This window comes from Meles meles, chromosome 12, assembly GCF_922984935.1.
Source record: "Meles meles chromosome 12, mMelMel3.1 paternal haplotype, whole genome shotgun sequence".
NCBI classification, from domain to species: Eukaryota; Metazoa; Chordata; class Mammalia; order Carnivora; family Mustelidae; genus Meles; species Meles meles.
In genome coordinates, this window is record NC_060077.1 from 72,027,799 (window position 1) to 72,043,650 (window position 15,852).

The window sequence follows — 15,852 nt, forward strand, 5'->3', positions numbered from 1 at the left end:
TTAAATTTGTATTTGCCCTTACAGAGGCAGTAAACTCTAGGAAGAGAAGGTCCCTGTCTTTAAGTTCACAAACTGGAGGGATTTTTGGAATTTTCTGGGGTAGTTTTTAGAATATTAGGACGTGGATCCCACTTCCAGGGTGCCTGATTTCAAAGACTTGGGGTCCAGCGTAGGCTTGGGGTCCAGCGTAGGCACTGGAATTTGTAAAAGCTGTCCCTGGTGATTCTAATGTTGCCACCAGCCCGGACACCTACTGTTAGAGCTCAGCATTTGATTCCCGGAGCGCGCGGCCCCCGGCCGGCCTGCAGCCGAGACTGGACCAGTGACTGGGATCATCCAAGACCGCCTCGACTGGGAGGAGCTCTGGGCTCCGGCAGTCTTGCACAGCAATTCCTCCTCAGCCCCGCCTTTTGCCCGGCCCCGCTGTGGCCCCGCCCCGCCTTTTTGCCTCCTGCCCCGCTGTGGCCCCTGAGGGTGCCGGAACTCAAGCAGCCAGTGTTCCGGGAGCGCCGAGGTGCGCCTGCGCGGCGCGGGGGCCAGGCGGGCACTTTGAATTTCGCTCCGGGAGTCGCGTACGGCGATCCCCTGTACGCGTATCGCGTACAACTCAGCGGCTGGCGATCCCGTAGCGAGTGGCGCTTTGCTCCCGGATCCGCGGCAGGTTGGAATTTGAAGTTGGGGTTCCTGCCCTCGGAGGCCGGCGGAACGCATTGTTTGGGCAGAATGGGGGCGCGGGGCCGCTAGGCCGAGCAGAGGGACTGCGCTCGTCTCCCCACCGCTCGGTTGGCTGGAGTGGATGCTTTAGATCTGCCCTACCCTCGGAATGAATAACTGACTCCTTTCCTTCCCCTCCCTCTGCCTCTGTATCAGCTCCAAACCGTAAAACTCCAGTCCCCGGCAGTCTGGGAGAAATGCTCACTTGGACTCGTGTCTTTGCCCTTACTGTGTGCTTTCTTTTTAATTCATGTGTACGTTACATTTTTAAAGAAAATTTCAGAGTTGTCTTTATATATAAGTCGTGCATTTGTCCCCCTAAGTCCCCTGTACCTTGGTTTGGGATGCGTTGATTACAGAAGGCTCAAAGACAAGTCAATATTGGACTCTAGTTAAAAACTAAATTTTGTAGAATTGGAAGAAATTGAGTTTTTGCACTTTCAAGATATGATTTACTGGATCACATCTGTGGTCCACTTACTGGATCACATTTCTGGATCAATACTGGTAAATGCCAGTATTGGATTTTGAAAGTAAACAGAAACTTGTCCTTTCTGTTTTTGTAAATGTTTATTTCTTTATTTTTTCTTCAGAGGCTTAAAGGATGGCCTCCTCAGATCTGGAAAAATTATGCTCTCATATTAATGAAAAGATTAGCAATATTAAAAGAACTCTGTCACTAAGAAACTGTGGTAAGTAGAATAGATTCCACTGATGTAGATGTAAAATGCATTTTAATTATTGTTCCACTTTGGTTAAGTGAAAGGTAATTTTAACTTTCAAGTAGTGGTTTTTTGAAACGCTCCAGCATTAATAGTTTGAATATAGCAAAGTACTAAAATGTAAGTTATATTGAACAATGACCTGAATATTAATTAGACTTAAAGGCTTGTGTTTTTCTGAGATACACAAGACAAAATAGGAAGATTTGAAGGTTATCTGGCATTTGTGGTGGTAAAGCTAGAGCTACTGACAGGTAAGGGATAAAAATAAAAGTGGAAAAGACCCACAGGGGTAAAAAGAGCCCATTATCCATCTAGCAGCTTGCTTTGCAGGAAGCTGATCTTTATATATGACTAGGAAACAACTGATTGAAAATGTCCAGTTTTTTAATGTCCAGAAGCTTGGAGGTTGTAACCATCTTCCAGAATATTGAGAAGTGCTGAAAGAGGATGAGGCAATGACAGTGCAAAGAAATGGGTGATCCTTGTCAAGTCTGGGAAAATACTGTTTACAAAAATTGTGAGCTCCTGAGTCTATATTAGAAGAGCTTGAGATTTATTTATAGGCAGAATTCTATTTGCTGGGAAAATTGTAGTGAACTTCACTGTAGATTGTACTATGAATTGGTAACTTAAGACATTTTTTAAAATATGAAATTATAATGTTGAAATGCCCTTTTGAATTATACATGTCCTAGGGACTTTCGTATTCTTCATTTCTTGTCGAGAACCTTCAGTAAAGGAACATCACCCATTAGACAATTTATGGCTTACTTTCTCTGTAGAAAGTGCAAGCTGAGGGGACTGTGGGTTCATCTCCTCCAGCTCTCTCCTTTCACACATGACTCTCAGAAGTCAAGTCACTTGCCGAGCTCCCTAGCTCATGGTGGTCAGTTGGAACTACTGTTTTGTATCCTGATTCCCAGTCTAGTATTCTTTCTACTTCTGTGCCACCTGTATTGAGTAACCCAAAAAAGACATCTAGATTTTTAATGTCTTGTTTAGCTTCTCTTTCTAGGGGGCATGATTACTGTAGGATAAAGAGATAAAATTTAGAGACCTCTAAAACAACTAAACCTTGAATTCAAATGACCCCACCAAAGCATGAGGTTTGCCAAAGTAATGTGACCTATTAGATCACTACACACTAACTATCATTTGTATGTGGGGAGAATGATTTGCCTATTTGGTTCCATAGCTTATTTATCTATTTATGTATTTATTTTTAAAGATTTTATTTATTTGACAGTGATCACAAGTAGGCAGAGAGGCAGGTAGAGGTGGGGGAAGCAGGCTCCCTGCTGAGCAGAGAGCCCAATGTGGGACTTGATCCCAGGACCCTGAGATCATAACCTGAGCTGAAGGCAGATGCTTAACCCACTGAGCCACCCAGGTTCCCCTCCGTAGCTCATTTAATAGAGCTCACTCTATTTGCCCTTATCTGTTTGCCACTCTAGCTGCAGTAAGTTACTAAATCAGTAGACAGGGCCCTAAAATGAGGTGACTAAAAGTTATTTGAAATGCAGGTGTGTCCAAACTAGTTATTTAACTCCCTGAAGTTAATCTCGATAGAGACATCTGTACTCTTACTTACTTACTAATTTCTTTTAGTCGTTATGAAGCTACTGTCAAATGCAATTAACATTGCCCTATTAGATAAGAATTATATATTGCTTGTCATGTGGATGAGGAATAGTAGTTAGCATTTACTGAGTGTTTTACTAGATTGCAGGCAGATGTTCAACCCATCTTACATATATGTTGTTGCTTATCTTCACAGTAACCTTGAGGTAGGTGCTGGTGTCTCTGACTTTAGGTCTTGGACCTTCTGGCCATTTCACTCTACAGCCTCCAGAATCTACAGATATGGTCAAGTTGTGCTTTTCTTTATTTCTTTCCCCATCTCCCTAATAGTGTCTTTACTTATATACGTTTTGTTGGTTATTAGAAGTAAAGAGGGAAATACTTGATTATGAGGATAGTTTTTCTTTTGTGATTTTGATCTCATAAAAAGAATTTTTTTATTACTACTTTAATTTCTAGGGAGGAGGAGGCTCTGTTTTTCCCATCCTCAAATATGTGGAACTAGCGAGGGGTGCTGGAGGGGGCATTGGGTGTATGAAAGCATGCTACTTTATAAACGCCTGATGTTTGTTTCTGTCAAACACTCTAGGCTTATGACTAGCCTGTGACTTTTATGTTACTTTCTCAGCTTAATATGAATCTCAAACCCAAGTGCGTCCCAAGCCACTACTACGAATTATAAAGAGAAACTCTTCCCCATCTTCCACATACCCTTGAGAGCCAGTCCAAAACACAAGCTTCTCTAACCTGGCCAGTGATAGAATTTTGAGGAGTGCAATTTCACTGCAGGTTTACCCCATGAATAAGTCTCCCTTGGGATTCTCACTTCTAGCACCCTGTGCCTTGAGTTATCAAAACCTTGGTTCTTGACCCCATTAACACCAAATATGACTGGTAAACTCCTCTCTCCAGCTTTCCTCTGCATACCCAGTTGGGGCTGCGGTAGCATCAGCTCCCCCATATTGCCTGTCTGTGGGTCTGTCTGCATGCTGAAGCCATTGGAGATTTATCTTATTCTCATGAAGCTCAACTATGCATGTAGAAGGGTTTTTTGTGTGTTTTTTTTAAATCCAACATTTCTAGGTGTTTTATTATAGTGGAGGACTTTGCCAAAATCAAGAGACTCAGGGGACACTTTGTACTTACCTCTCCCTTCCTTCGCTACCATATTACTTAGAAATGAGGTCTTAGGGGTGCCTGGGTGGCTCAGTGGGTTAAAGTCTCTGCCTTCAGCTCAGGTCATGAACTCAGGGTCCTGGGATCGAGCCCTTCATCCGGCTCTCTGCTCAGCAGGGAGCCTGCTTCCCTTCTTCTCTCTCTGCCTGCCTCTCTGCCTACTTGTGATCTCTGTCTATCAAATAAATAAATAAAATCTTTAAAAAAAAAAAAAGATTATCCATGGAGACAAGTTCTAGAACCTGAAACAGTAGTCCTTTCTCCTCCCCCAATTGTCTCTCTAAGGTAAAGCTCTGGCCCAAGAGTTTAATTGGGTACGATTGAGAAGAATACAGTGTGCTAATACTGTTCTGTATACTTGATTTTTTCATTATCTCTTTGTCTACTAATAGGTCAGGAACCTGCCTTGAGGACCACATTAGATAAAATAGGAGATGAGATCATTGTAGTAAATGAACTTCTAAATAAATTGGAATTGGAGATTCAGTATCAAGAACAAACCAACCATTCACTCAAGGTAATGTTTTTCCAATGAAGAAATGAAAGGGCTATAAATACAAACCCCCTAATCACCAGGGAATTCTGAAGGATTCTTTACATTCCAAATGTTCTTAGCTGTAAATTATTATTAATGGTGTACACTGTATCTTCTTAGTATAAAGGACTCCAGAGCTCCTCAGGTGTTTGTTTCTTTATGCTGGTAGCCAGTGAAATTGAACTGTACTGAATAGGAAGATTTCCTAAATAAATCTTGGTAGCATTAATTTAAACAAATGATCTGATAGAGTGATGTGGAAGGAACACCTAGCCTGGGGTGAGGAGATGCAGATTCTCGCCCTGGCTGCCCTCAGCACCCTCTGCCACCCTGAGAAAACCCTTTTACCTCTTTGGCCTTGTGGTCGGCATTTGGAAAATAATGGGTCATACTGAACTACTTCTTAGGTCCCTTCTATTCTGCATTTCTCTATTCTATAAAGCGTAATATAAGGATTCTCAAGTACAGAAAAGTTTGAGTCTCATTCACACCCCATTTTGTTTTAAATAAGCTTTCTAACTGACTAAGCTAATGAAAGTGCTTGTGTACTTCTGGGAAAATACACAACCTGTACATAGTTACCTCGTGCTGTTGGCGCTGTTGGTGTGTTCCCTGAGATTGAACGAGGTGGCCTCTATGGTCCCTTTCACCCTTATAATCCTTAATTTCTTTCCATTTAAAATAATCCATTTTTCCACTATAGGAATGGGCATGAATCCTACTACTGTTGAAATGAAATTAGTGGCTATGAATATCATTCAGCTCTCAGAAAGAAAGATGTCCTATAAATTCAAAACAGAAGCCAATATTGATTTCAGTTCTAACCTATCCAGGAGTGCCCAGAGTTAAGTGTGGGCCTAGAAATGTTACGTTCAGAATTGAAGGCTATTTAGAATTTTTGTTCATCTTACGACTGAGAATCAGAAGACAGTAGTCTAAAGATGTCGAGTATTTTTCTTATTAAATTTGCATGAGTTCATAGCCTCAAGTTCTAGTGAAAGGTAAAGACAAAACAAAAGCAAAGCAATCATAATCCAGTGGAAATTTCCATTAAGCCCGAGTATGTGGGTGTCAGCAATGCTGGTCGTTCTGAGGAGCGTCTGGGACGTGTGCTCCAGCCACGCACCATCCTCCTGGCGCTGCTGTACAGAAAACACCGGGGAGTGTTTGTTAAGTCAACAAAAGCAAATTACCAGAATGACAAACGTAAATCCTTCATGCATTTTTTAGTTGCTTTCCAAGGTGACATGTCAACTCTCCCTGTTGTAATGTGATTATAACAGTTGTTTTTGAAAACCAGTAGAGAAAGCTACTGTATTGCCATCCGAAACCAGCTCTGGAAACCAGAGGGTTTTTAAAAAAATATTGCTGCCGTCAGTGCTTTCCCACCTCCTCTGTGTTCTGGACACTCCCAGTCATTGTGATTGTGGTTGTGATTGTGCTCTTTACAATGTCTTAAAACACACACAGGTGGGACAGACACTTACTTGGGGGCATTTTTTTTTTTTTTTTTTTTTTAATTTTAGGAACTCTGTGAATCCCTTGAAGAGGATTATAAAGACGTGGAGCATCTCAAAGAAAACATTCCTCCCCATTTGCCTCAAGTAACAGTAAGCCAGAACTTGTAAGTATATTTCTAATTATTCTTGCTATCTGCATTTATCAAACTTTTAAACACCTCAACTCTTCGCGTTCTTATGGACTTGTGGTTTTGTTAGTGTTTATTAGTTTTCTTGACATTTACCCTAGAAAGAGTATTACCCTAGAAATAGTTATCCTGCTGCCTCCGTGGAAATCGTTGTGCCTCTTTCCCACGGGCGAGTGTCCACGAGGCTCTCTTTTCCCACTTTGTCTCGTTTCTTTACCTCAGACCAGAGTTTGTCAGCCTCGGCCATCTTAAGCCAGATGATTCTTTGTTGTGAGGACAGTGAGGAGGTTCAGTAGCATGCCTGATCTCCGTCTACCAACTACATGTCAGGGGCACGCCCCCACCCACCACCCATGCCCAGCTGTGACAATGAAAAAATGTCTCCTCACATTGCCATGTGTCCTCTGGGGGACAGACTCTCCCCTGATCCTTGAGAACCACAGTCTTAGGGCAAAAATAAGCTTAATAAACATCCCATCTTAAAAACAGCCAAAGGAACAAAACTCAGCTTTGCTTCCCTCCCCCACCCCCCAGCTAGTGTGGCCTGTGTGTCCCTCACCAGTATGTGTTTGCCCCTCCGCCTGTCCCTTAGTGTCCCCACACTTAGGAAGCTGACCCAGAAATTCCCCTGCAGCCCGATCCTTCTTTCCAGATTGTGTCTCGCTGGCCCTTTGTCTCTGAGACGCCGTGTGCTGCTCTGCCCCAGTGCTCCGCTGTCATCCCGCACCTCCGACTTGGCTGCCTCCCGTTTCTCCGCCCTCCTTTGAATTACCGGCGTCTCCTAAAACTGTGTTTGGCTCGTGCTTTCCTTCCACCATAGTCAGTGCTCTCAAATGTCCCAACTCCAGCCTTGACGTGACCTCTGCTGCTTGCCAGGAGCCTAGCACATGAGCTGTTCCCTCCAGCTCTGCATGTCTGAGGCCAAACCGACGAGCTCCTTGTTACCAGCCCGTCACGTCTGCTGCCTTCCTCCCATCCGCTGGACAGGAGCTGGGTACCTTCCGCCTGTCTTTCTCTCTGTAGCCCTCAGCCATGCACACTGCCTCTGGGGGGTTTTGTCTGTCCCAGCCCTCCCTTCTGTTCTCATTGGCCGGCTCTGAGTGCAGTCTCCCATCGTCATGTGTCCTTGTGATTTGAGAGCCCCTGTGTTTTGTCCTTCCGTGGTTCCGCTGCTCCCCCTCTGCAGGTGTCTGCCACCAAAGTTACATTTCTAAAAGGGGGTTCCAAGGGTGTAAAAACATTCCATGCGTAATATAAAAAATTTTAACTCTGAAATGTATCATAAATGTCCAGAAATTGACCAACCATCATTTGTGCAAATTGAAGAAGAATTAAATAAACATCGGTGTATCTACCATTCAGATTAAGAGATAGGATATTACCTGTACCTCGCAACCCTTCTTCTCCTGCAGACCTTTCCTTTATCAAAGAGGTAGCCATCCTGCTGTTTGTGATAATCATACTCTTGCTTATGTGTTTCTATAAACATGATGCTGCTTAAATTTGAAAAACTGAAAGGAAGGCACGAGCCTTGCCATGTGGGAGATGAGCCACATTACTGCGGATGGTTGAAGTTCTCTAGAAAAAGATAAGCTCCACGGAGTGCCTGGCATGGTCAGGCTCCCCTGCAGTTTCCCTGCAAGAAGAGAAAATGGTGGGCGAGGTCATGAATGAAAGCTAGGAGCAGAGGTGATCGCAGGACATCTGCCAGGATTGTGCCATGGGCTGGACATCAGACATCCAGCAGGAATGTGGCTTGGGGAATAGGAGGAATTTTCTTCTCCTGACCTCACTGTGGCTTAGTTTCAGCTTTCAGCCATGGTCAAAGCAGAACCTTTCCGTAGCTTGAAATGGTTCTTTTCAGCTGACAGTCACAGCAGAGCATGAAGGAAAAAAATCAGGAACTTCCTTAGCATCTGATGAAGACAAGCAAGTACAGCCAAGAGCAGCCAGGCTCACCATGAAGTCTCATGTTAACACTCATGGAAGGTTGATGGTACCATAGCATTGGCCATCTTCATCTTGACAATCTACAGTATGTGTCCATCTGCAGTCATGGCGCCTCAGCCGGGCCTGGTTGCCTCATGTCTGGTGCTCAGCTGTCATCTTGGGGTCTCACCTTCCTGTGTTTCTGGGCTTCCCTTCACTTGCTCTTGGGTTGGATCTACTCTGTCTCCTGTCTCCCATTTCTTTATGGAGTAGTCGAGCCAGCATGGCTTCACTTGCTGCTGCCAACAAGGGTCTGTTCCTTCCCTGGCAGCTAAATCACCCAGAAGCTACAGCCTATTTCTATATTCTTAGCTAGTGGGGTAGGAGCTATATTAGGCTTCTCACTGACTCTAAAAATTGGGTAGGACTGAATCCAAGAGTTCCATGCTCATTGCTGGCAACTGAAATGAATCTGCAACAGGCAGAGATTGATACTAGCAACCAGTGGGATAAACTAGAAAAATAGAAGTATAAGAAGATTAATGTTTCTATGTTCAGAATTACAGAGTCAGGAAGAGAAGCTGTTTAGAGGTTAAGATAAATTCGACTTGACATGTATTGACTTTGAGAAGCCAGTGGGATAACTGATGAAGATGTTTAGCCTAGGTACAGCATACACCCATGTTTTGGGTGTGTAAATATAATTCTATTACTGAAGATTTGGGGACTTCTTTTTTCAGTGTGCTCTTCACTATTCAGAACTTCATGAACAATAGGAGAAGGGACAGCAAGAAAATTTTGGCTAGGGGCACCTGGGTGGCTCAGTGGGTTGGACCTCTGCCTTTGGCTCAGGTCATGATCCCAGGGTCCTGGGATCGAGCCCCGTGTTGGGCTCTCTGCTCGGCGGGGAGCCTGCTTCCTCCTCACTCTCTGCCTGCCTCTCTGCCTACTTGTGATCTCTGTCTGTCAAATAAATGAATAAAATCTTTAAAAAAAAATTTGGGGCTATACAATTACAACAGGATGAATCTTGTATTTGTTAATGGATTGCTTTCAGCTGGGAAAATTCCTAGTATCCTGCGAAATTCTGATGATCGCCTGTTACCTCTGTGCATCTCTGTTTGCAGTGCTAATGTCTCAGATCTTGACCCTGAGGAACCAGTCAAAGTTGAGGAAACCGCAGTCACAAAGAAGCCCCCAAAAGAACAAAGAAGTATAAAAGAAATGCCGTTTATAACTTCTGATGAATTTAATGGCATCCCAGCGTAAGTATTTAAGACAAAATTTTGAACATTCAACTCTTTAGGTCAACGTACATGATTGTTTACCTCCTAAAGCCTGATTATATTCACAGCGTGCTGTGTTCAAATATTGATCTTTTCTCAAATAGTCTTACCTCAGACAATGAAAATGTAGGAAATCTTTAGTTGAAGATGCTTAAAATCATGGTTTTTATTTGGTCTAGAGCTCTTCAGAGCAAGATCTAGAGATGGGTCAGGGTATTGCTGAGTCCTCTCCAGGACCCTTTTGTGATCCAGATTTATCCAGTTACATTTTAAAAGTAGCTGTTTTGGGGTGTCTGGGTGGCTCAGTAGGTTAAGTGTCTATCTCTTGTTTTCGGCTCAGGTCATGATCTCAGGGTTGTGAGATCAGACCCTGCGTTAGACTCCACACTCAGCTTCAAGTCTGCTTGTCCCTCTCCCTCTTCCCACTTGTGCTCTCTTGCACTCCCTCTCTCAAATAAACAAACAAAATCTTAAAAAAATACAATAAAAGTAGCCTCAGTTTTGGTATAATTTTAAGGAACGTGTGCTGTATAGGTTTGAGAATTAGAATGGCAAATGTTGTGTGTGTTTGGTTTCCATTTGTTCCTCAACTTATGCCACACATACGTTTGAGTCTGTGTTTTATTCCGGGCTGTGGGTCACTGAGAACAGTGCAGGGGTGAGTAAGACAAGATTCCTTCCCTGGAAGGAGGTCTGCTTTGCTCTTTACAGAAGACAGTAATAGAGAGCCCACGATGGAAACTCTTGTTTGTTTGTTTAAAGATTTATTTATTTATTTTAGAGGGGGGAGGAGAGAAAGAACCAGACTCCCCACTGAGTGCAGAGCCCCATGTAGGGCTTAATCTCATGACCCTGAAATCATGACCTGAGCTGAAATCAAGAGTCACGTGCTTTACTGACTGAGCCACCCAGGTGCCCCTGGAAACTCATGGTTTTTTGTTTTGGTTTGCTTTTTTTTAATATTTTATTTATTTATTTGACAGACAGAGATCACAAGTAGGCAGAGAGGCTGGCAGAGAGAGAGGGGGAAGCAGGCTCCCCACCGAGTAGAGAGCCCGATGCGGGGCTCGATCCCAGGACCCTGGGATCATGACCTGAGCCAAAGGCAGAGGCTTTAACTCACTGAGCCACCCAGGCACCCCTGGAAACTCATGTTTTTAAACTCTCATCATTCCAGGGCTTTGCTTAACTTCTTGGCTTTATATTGTTGCATATCGTATTATGTTTTCATTTTTCAAATAACAGCTTGTTAGAAAATGTTGTCAGAAAAAACTTATCTGCCATTCTTTTTTTTTTTTTTAAATTTTTTTCTCATTTTATTTATTTTTTCAGCGTAACAGTATTCATTCTTTTTGCACAACACCCAGTGCTCCATGCAAAACGTGCCCTCCCCATTACCCACCACCTGTTCCCCCAACCTCCCACCCCTGACCCTTCAAAACCCTCAGGTTGCCCCAACCTCCCACCCCTGACCCTTCAAAACCCTCAGGTTGTTTTTCAGAGTCCATAGTCTCTTATGGTTCGCTTCCCCTCCCCAATGGTTATCTGCCATTCTACCACCCAGACAGGATGGAGTATTTCCTTTCAGATTTTATTAATTTCACATGTATAATAGGTTGTTTCTGATTGTCCTTACAATAATGTAGTTATACTGTTAATAGAGTTTACTTGCTTTTCTTTTATTATGAGCATTTTGCCATTGTTAACTATTATTGTAAACTTGGATTTATTAGTTGTGTTATATTTCATTAAAATGAGACTGACCTTGCTCTTTAATCTTTTTTTTTGTCAGTCATTTTATTTATTTATTTATTTAAAGTAAATACTTATTTATTTTTTTTAAGATTTTATTTATTTATTTTATTTTATTTATTTATTTTATTGATCACAAGTAGGCAGAGAGGCAGGCAGAGAGAGAGGAGGAAGCAGGCTGCCTGCAGAGCAGAGAGCCCGATGCGGAGCTCGATCCCAGGACTCTGGGATCATGACCTGAGCCGAAGGCAGAGGCTTTAACCCACTGAGCCATCCAGGTGCCCCCGTCATTTTATTTTATGATAGCTCTATTTTCATGAAAATTCTGTTTGATATGGTATTCAATTTTTTTTAAAGATTTTATTTATTTATTTGACACAGAGAGAGAAATCACAAGTAGGCAGAGCAGCAGGCAGAGAGAGAGGTTAGCAAGCTCCCCGCTGAGCTGAGAGCCTGATGTGGGGCTCGATCTCAGGACCCTGGGATCATGACTTGAGCTGAAAGCAGAGGCTTTAATCCACTGAGCCACCCAGGTGCCCCTATTTATATATATTTTTAAAGATTTTATTTATTTATTTGATAGAAAGAGAGGGAACACAAGCAAGGGCAGAGGGAGAGGGAGGAGCAGGCTTCCAGCTGACCAGGGAGCCCGATGCAGGGCTCGATCCCAGGGCGCTGGGATCGTGACCCTAGCCAAAGGCAGATACTTAACAACTAAACCACCCAGGTATCCCTTTACTTAATATTTAAGTTTTTCTTTCCCTTGCTTATGTTAATTTAAACATTAATGTTAAATTTAATGTTAAACATTAAATGTTAAATTTAAACATTTAAAGATGTTTAAATAAACTTGCTGGTTAACCACAAGAGACCCTGTTTTAAATTGTAGTATTTCAGACCATTTTTTAAATTATAGTATTAAGTCTGTAGGCAGAGAATGGAGATAAATATATCCAGATATAGAGAAGTTAAGCAACCAATACTCTCTGTTTCTATTTAATTTTTCAGCTATTGAGATATGTCTAGTTTATTTAGAAGTTGATATACATTTTTAAAAAATATTTATTTATGTTGGTGGGGGCTGGGGTCAAGGGGAAAGAGAGATAAAAAATCTACAGGAGACTCCATGCTAAACGTGGAGCTGGACACTGGGCTCCATCTCACGACCCTGAGATAATGACCGGAGCTGAAACCAAGAGTTGGACACTCAACCAAGTGAGCCACCCAAGTGCCTATACATATGTATGTATTTTTATGAAGAGTTCTAATAGCTTTGCTTCTGTATAAAGTCATCATACATAAACACTTTTCAAAGAAAGAATAGTTTTGTATAATGGTTCTTTTAAAAATTAATCACATACTTATTTGCAGGTACATGAAATCTCGCTTAACATATTGTCAAATTAATGATGTTATTAAAGAAATCAATAAGGCGGTGGTTAGTAAATACAAGATCCTACATCAACCCAAAAAGTCCATGAGTTCCGTGGCCAGAAATCTCTACCACAGATTTATTGACGAAGAAACAAAAGATACCAAAGGTAAAAATGATAGCATATATATGTGTGCATGTTTGGAGTGCAACTAAATCGTGAGAAGCAAGGTGAATTCTAGAAAATTCTGAATCTAGAGAGGTAGTTCCCCACCAGGAGTGGTTTTCCCAGTAGGGCGAGTTTTCTCCATCGCTGGAGATAATTCGGGTTGTTACAGCTAGGGCTGGGCTGCCACTGGCGTCCAGAGACTAAAAGCACAGTTGAGTGCAGTGTACAAGACAGCTGCCACAGAAAGAAATATCTAGCTCCAGGTGTCCAGTTCCGAGGCGGAGACTGCTTTAGAGTCTATTATAAAGCTCTACCCAGTGTTTTCAGAATTGGAGTCGTAATGAAAACACTTACCATGTGCCAGATAGTGTACTGAGAGCTCTAGTCTTCACATTCTTACGAGCTACGTGCGGTTACCCCCATTTTGCAGATGAGGCAGAGAGAGCGTCCCGTTCTTGTCTGAGGTCAGCCAGTTAAGGGACAGAGTTGCCGGGGGTTTCATTCTCTTAACCACTATCCCATATTTCCTCTTGAAAAGTCAGTTGTTCAGAAGATACCAGCAGACAGCTAGTAATACAATAAGCAGGGCTACATTTCTAGAATGCTTCGCTAAACATCACGCAACTTCAGTTGGGAGAATACTGATAATTTCAGCGAGGATACCTGTTCTCAACTTTGGGTGCCTAATGATAGTAAAAATGATCCATCTTATTCATGTTCACAATGCAATGCCTTCGGATCTCATCCTGAAAGTTGTCCTTACGAAAAGTAGAACTAATATCTTTCTTCTCAGGTCATTATTTCATAGTGGAAGCTGACATAAAGGAGTTCACAGCTTTGAAAGCTGACAAGCGGTTTCACGTGATACTGAATATCTTACGACACTGCCGGCGGCTCTCAGAGGTCCGCGGGGGCGGCCTTACCCGATACATCATAACCTGAAGCCCGTGTGATCTTCTGATCTGCCCAAATAAGGGGTGGAGGCCACTCCCATGGTTTCCTTATATGTAATTTCTTTATAAATGATTTCTTTCTCTGGCTTTTTCATTTTCTTTTCTAGCTTCCTATAAAAACAAAATTTTTTAGTAAGTAAAGCATATATGTTTTAAAATTCACTTTCTTTCAGAACGTATTTAACCCCCTACCAGATGAACGAACCTCTGTGCTAGGCATATAATGGAACTAAAAAATATTCATGGTTAATTTTGTGTTTAGTGACAGTGCTGTAGACCTCAGTAAGATAGATACACGTGTGATAATGGAAGAAAAAGTTCAAGAAGATAAGGTCAAAGGTACCCAGGCTTGCTTTCTCTCTCTTTTTTTTTTTTTTTAAGTAGGCTCCACACCCAGCATGGAACTCAGCACAAGGCTTGAACTCACAACTCTGAGATCAAGACCTGAGCTGAGACCAAGAGTCAGACACTTAACCAACTAAGCCACCCAGGTGCTTCGGTGATACCCAGGCTCTTTAGAATTAAAGGTTGTTAATGTCAAAATTCTGTCAATGGCATTTCAGTCTACAGGCAAAAGTTGGATTTATAGGCAGCCCCCCTCCATGTGATGATTCTGCTTTCCCATGTGTTGTTAGGGAACAGCTTACCTGAAATGCATTTGGTATAGACCGAATCCATAAACATCAACCTATAATGAAATTTCAACAAAAATATACTGAGATGAAAAAGGTGATAAAATAACATGTAAGTGGTTTGACGATTGTGGAAAATGGGTGTTTGGGTTGCAAGAATTTAGGATGTTTCTCATGCACTTATGGAGACTGGCTATGTGTGTTTTAGTCAGTGTTCTCCAGAGATACAGAACCAATAGGAGATAGATATATGGAGAGAGAGAGAGATTATGACAAATTGGTTGAGAAGTCCCTCGATCTGCCGTCTGCCAGCTGGAGCTTGTGTGTAATTCAGTCCTGAGTCCCAAGGCCTGAGAAGCAGAGAAAATGAGATGTGGCTCAAGCAGTGAGGTGGAAAAAAGAAGTGAATTCCTCCTTCCACCTTTTCTTGTATTCAGGTCGTGCACAGACTGGATGATGCCCACACACACTGGAGAGGGCAGTCTATTGAGTCCATAGATTGAAATGCTAATCCCTTCTGGAAGCGCCCTCGCAGAGGCATCCAGAAACAAGGTTTAGTGTGGGCACCCTGTGGCCAGTCCGGGTGACACATAAAGTTAACTCTCTCAGTCTCTGTGCCGTCTGCTGGGTAGATGGATCCTTGTAGCCGAGTGAAAAATCATTTAGGCCTGGTGGCCTGGTTAATACTGTCCCTGTGAGGACCACAGAGTATATTATGGGCACTACTTACTGTCATCCTTTCTTCCTCCCTAATTTAAATGCAGATGTGTTTAATCTTTCATGTCTTGCTTTAAATAAAAATAATGGTATTATTCTTTAAGTCTTAGTTGATTTTTCTCTATATATTGTTATTTTCTATAAAAGACCATTTTATCTGCTTGAAATATTCTTGAAACTCATAGTGAATAACTGTCCATAAATGTGTCTAACTCTTGTAGAATGGATACTGAGGAAAACAATTAGCCTCTATTTTAATCATTAGCACATAATTTGGGCATACATTACTTTGGGCGTTCATTGGTAGACTTGTATTCATCAAAGAATAATAAAGACATTAATTTTCAAACAAGAACTAATCTCTTGGGATGCCTGAGTGGCTCAGTCATTGGGCGTCTGCCGTCGGCTCAGGTCACGATCCCAGGGTTCTGGGATCGAGCCCCGCATCAGGCTTCCTGATAAATAAAATCTTCAGGAAAAAAAAAAAAAAAGAACTAATCTCTGTTACTTGAACTACATTTTCAAGCCAATAACAGGGTTGTTCTACTTCCTCATTTTTGTAAATGACACCTTTAAAGATCTATGGATGCATCTCGAGGTCCTGGGGCTCTGCCCTCAGGTGTACCCCTCGCCCTTCGCTCTCCAGCTTCTCTGCAGTAGCTG

At 42.4% G+C, this 15,852-nt stretch overlaps 1 protein-coding gene across 1 annotated transcript; it reads left to right on the top strand.

Annotated features, from left to right (window-relative positions):
* The first annotated feature begins 528 nt into the window (after positions 1 to 528).
* On the top strand, positions 529 to 15,279 carry SKA1 (spindle and kinetochore associated complex subunit 1). Its single transcript, XM_046025251.1, has 7 exons — positions 529 to 661; positions 1,308 to 1,406; positions 4,589 to 4,713; positions 6,258 to 6,355; positions 9,436 to 9,573; positions 12,718 to 12,887; positions 13,681 to 15,279. Exons 2-7 carry the CDS (start codon positions 1,319 to 1,321, stop codon positions 13,827 to 13,829), a joined length of 768 nt encoding a protein of 255 aa, XP_045881207.1. The 5' UTR covers positions 529 to 661; positions 1,308 to 1,318; the 3' UTR covers positions 13,830 to 15,279.
* Positions 15,280 to 15,852: the final 573 nt, after the last annotated feature.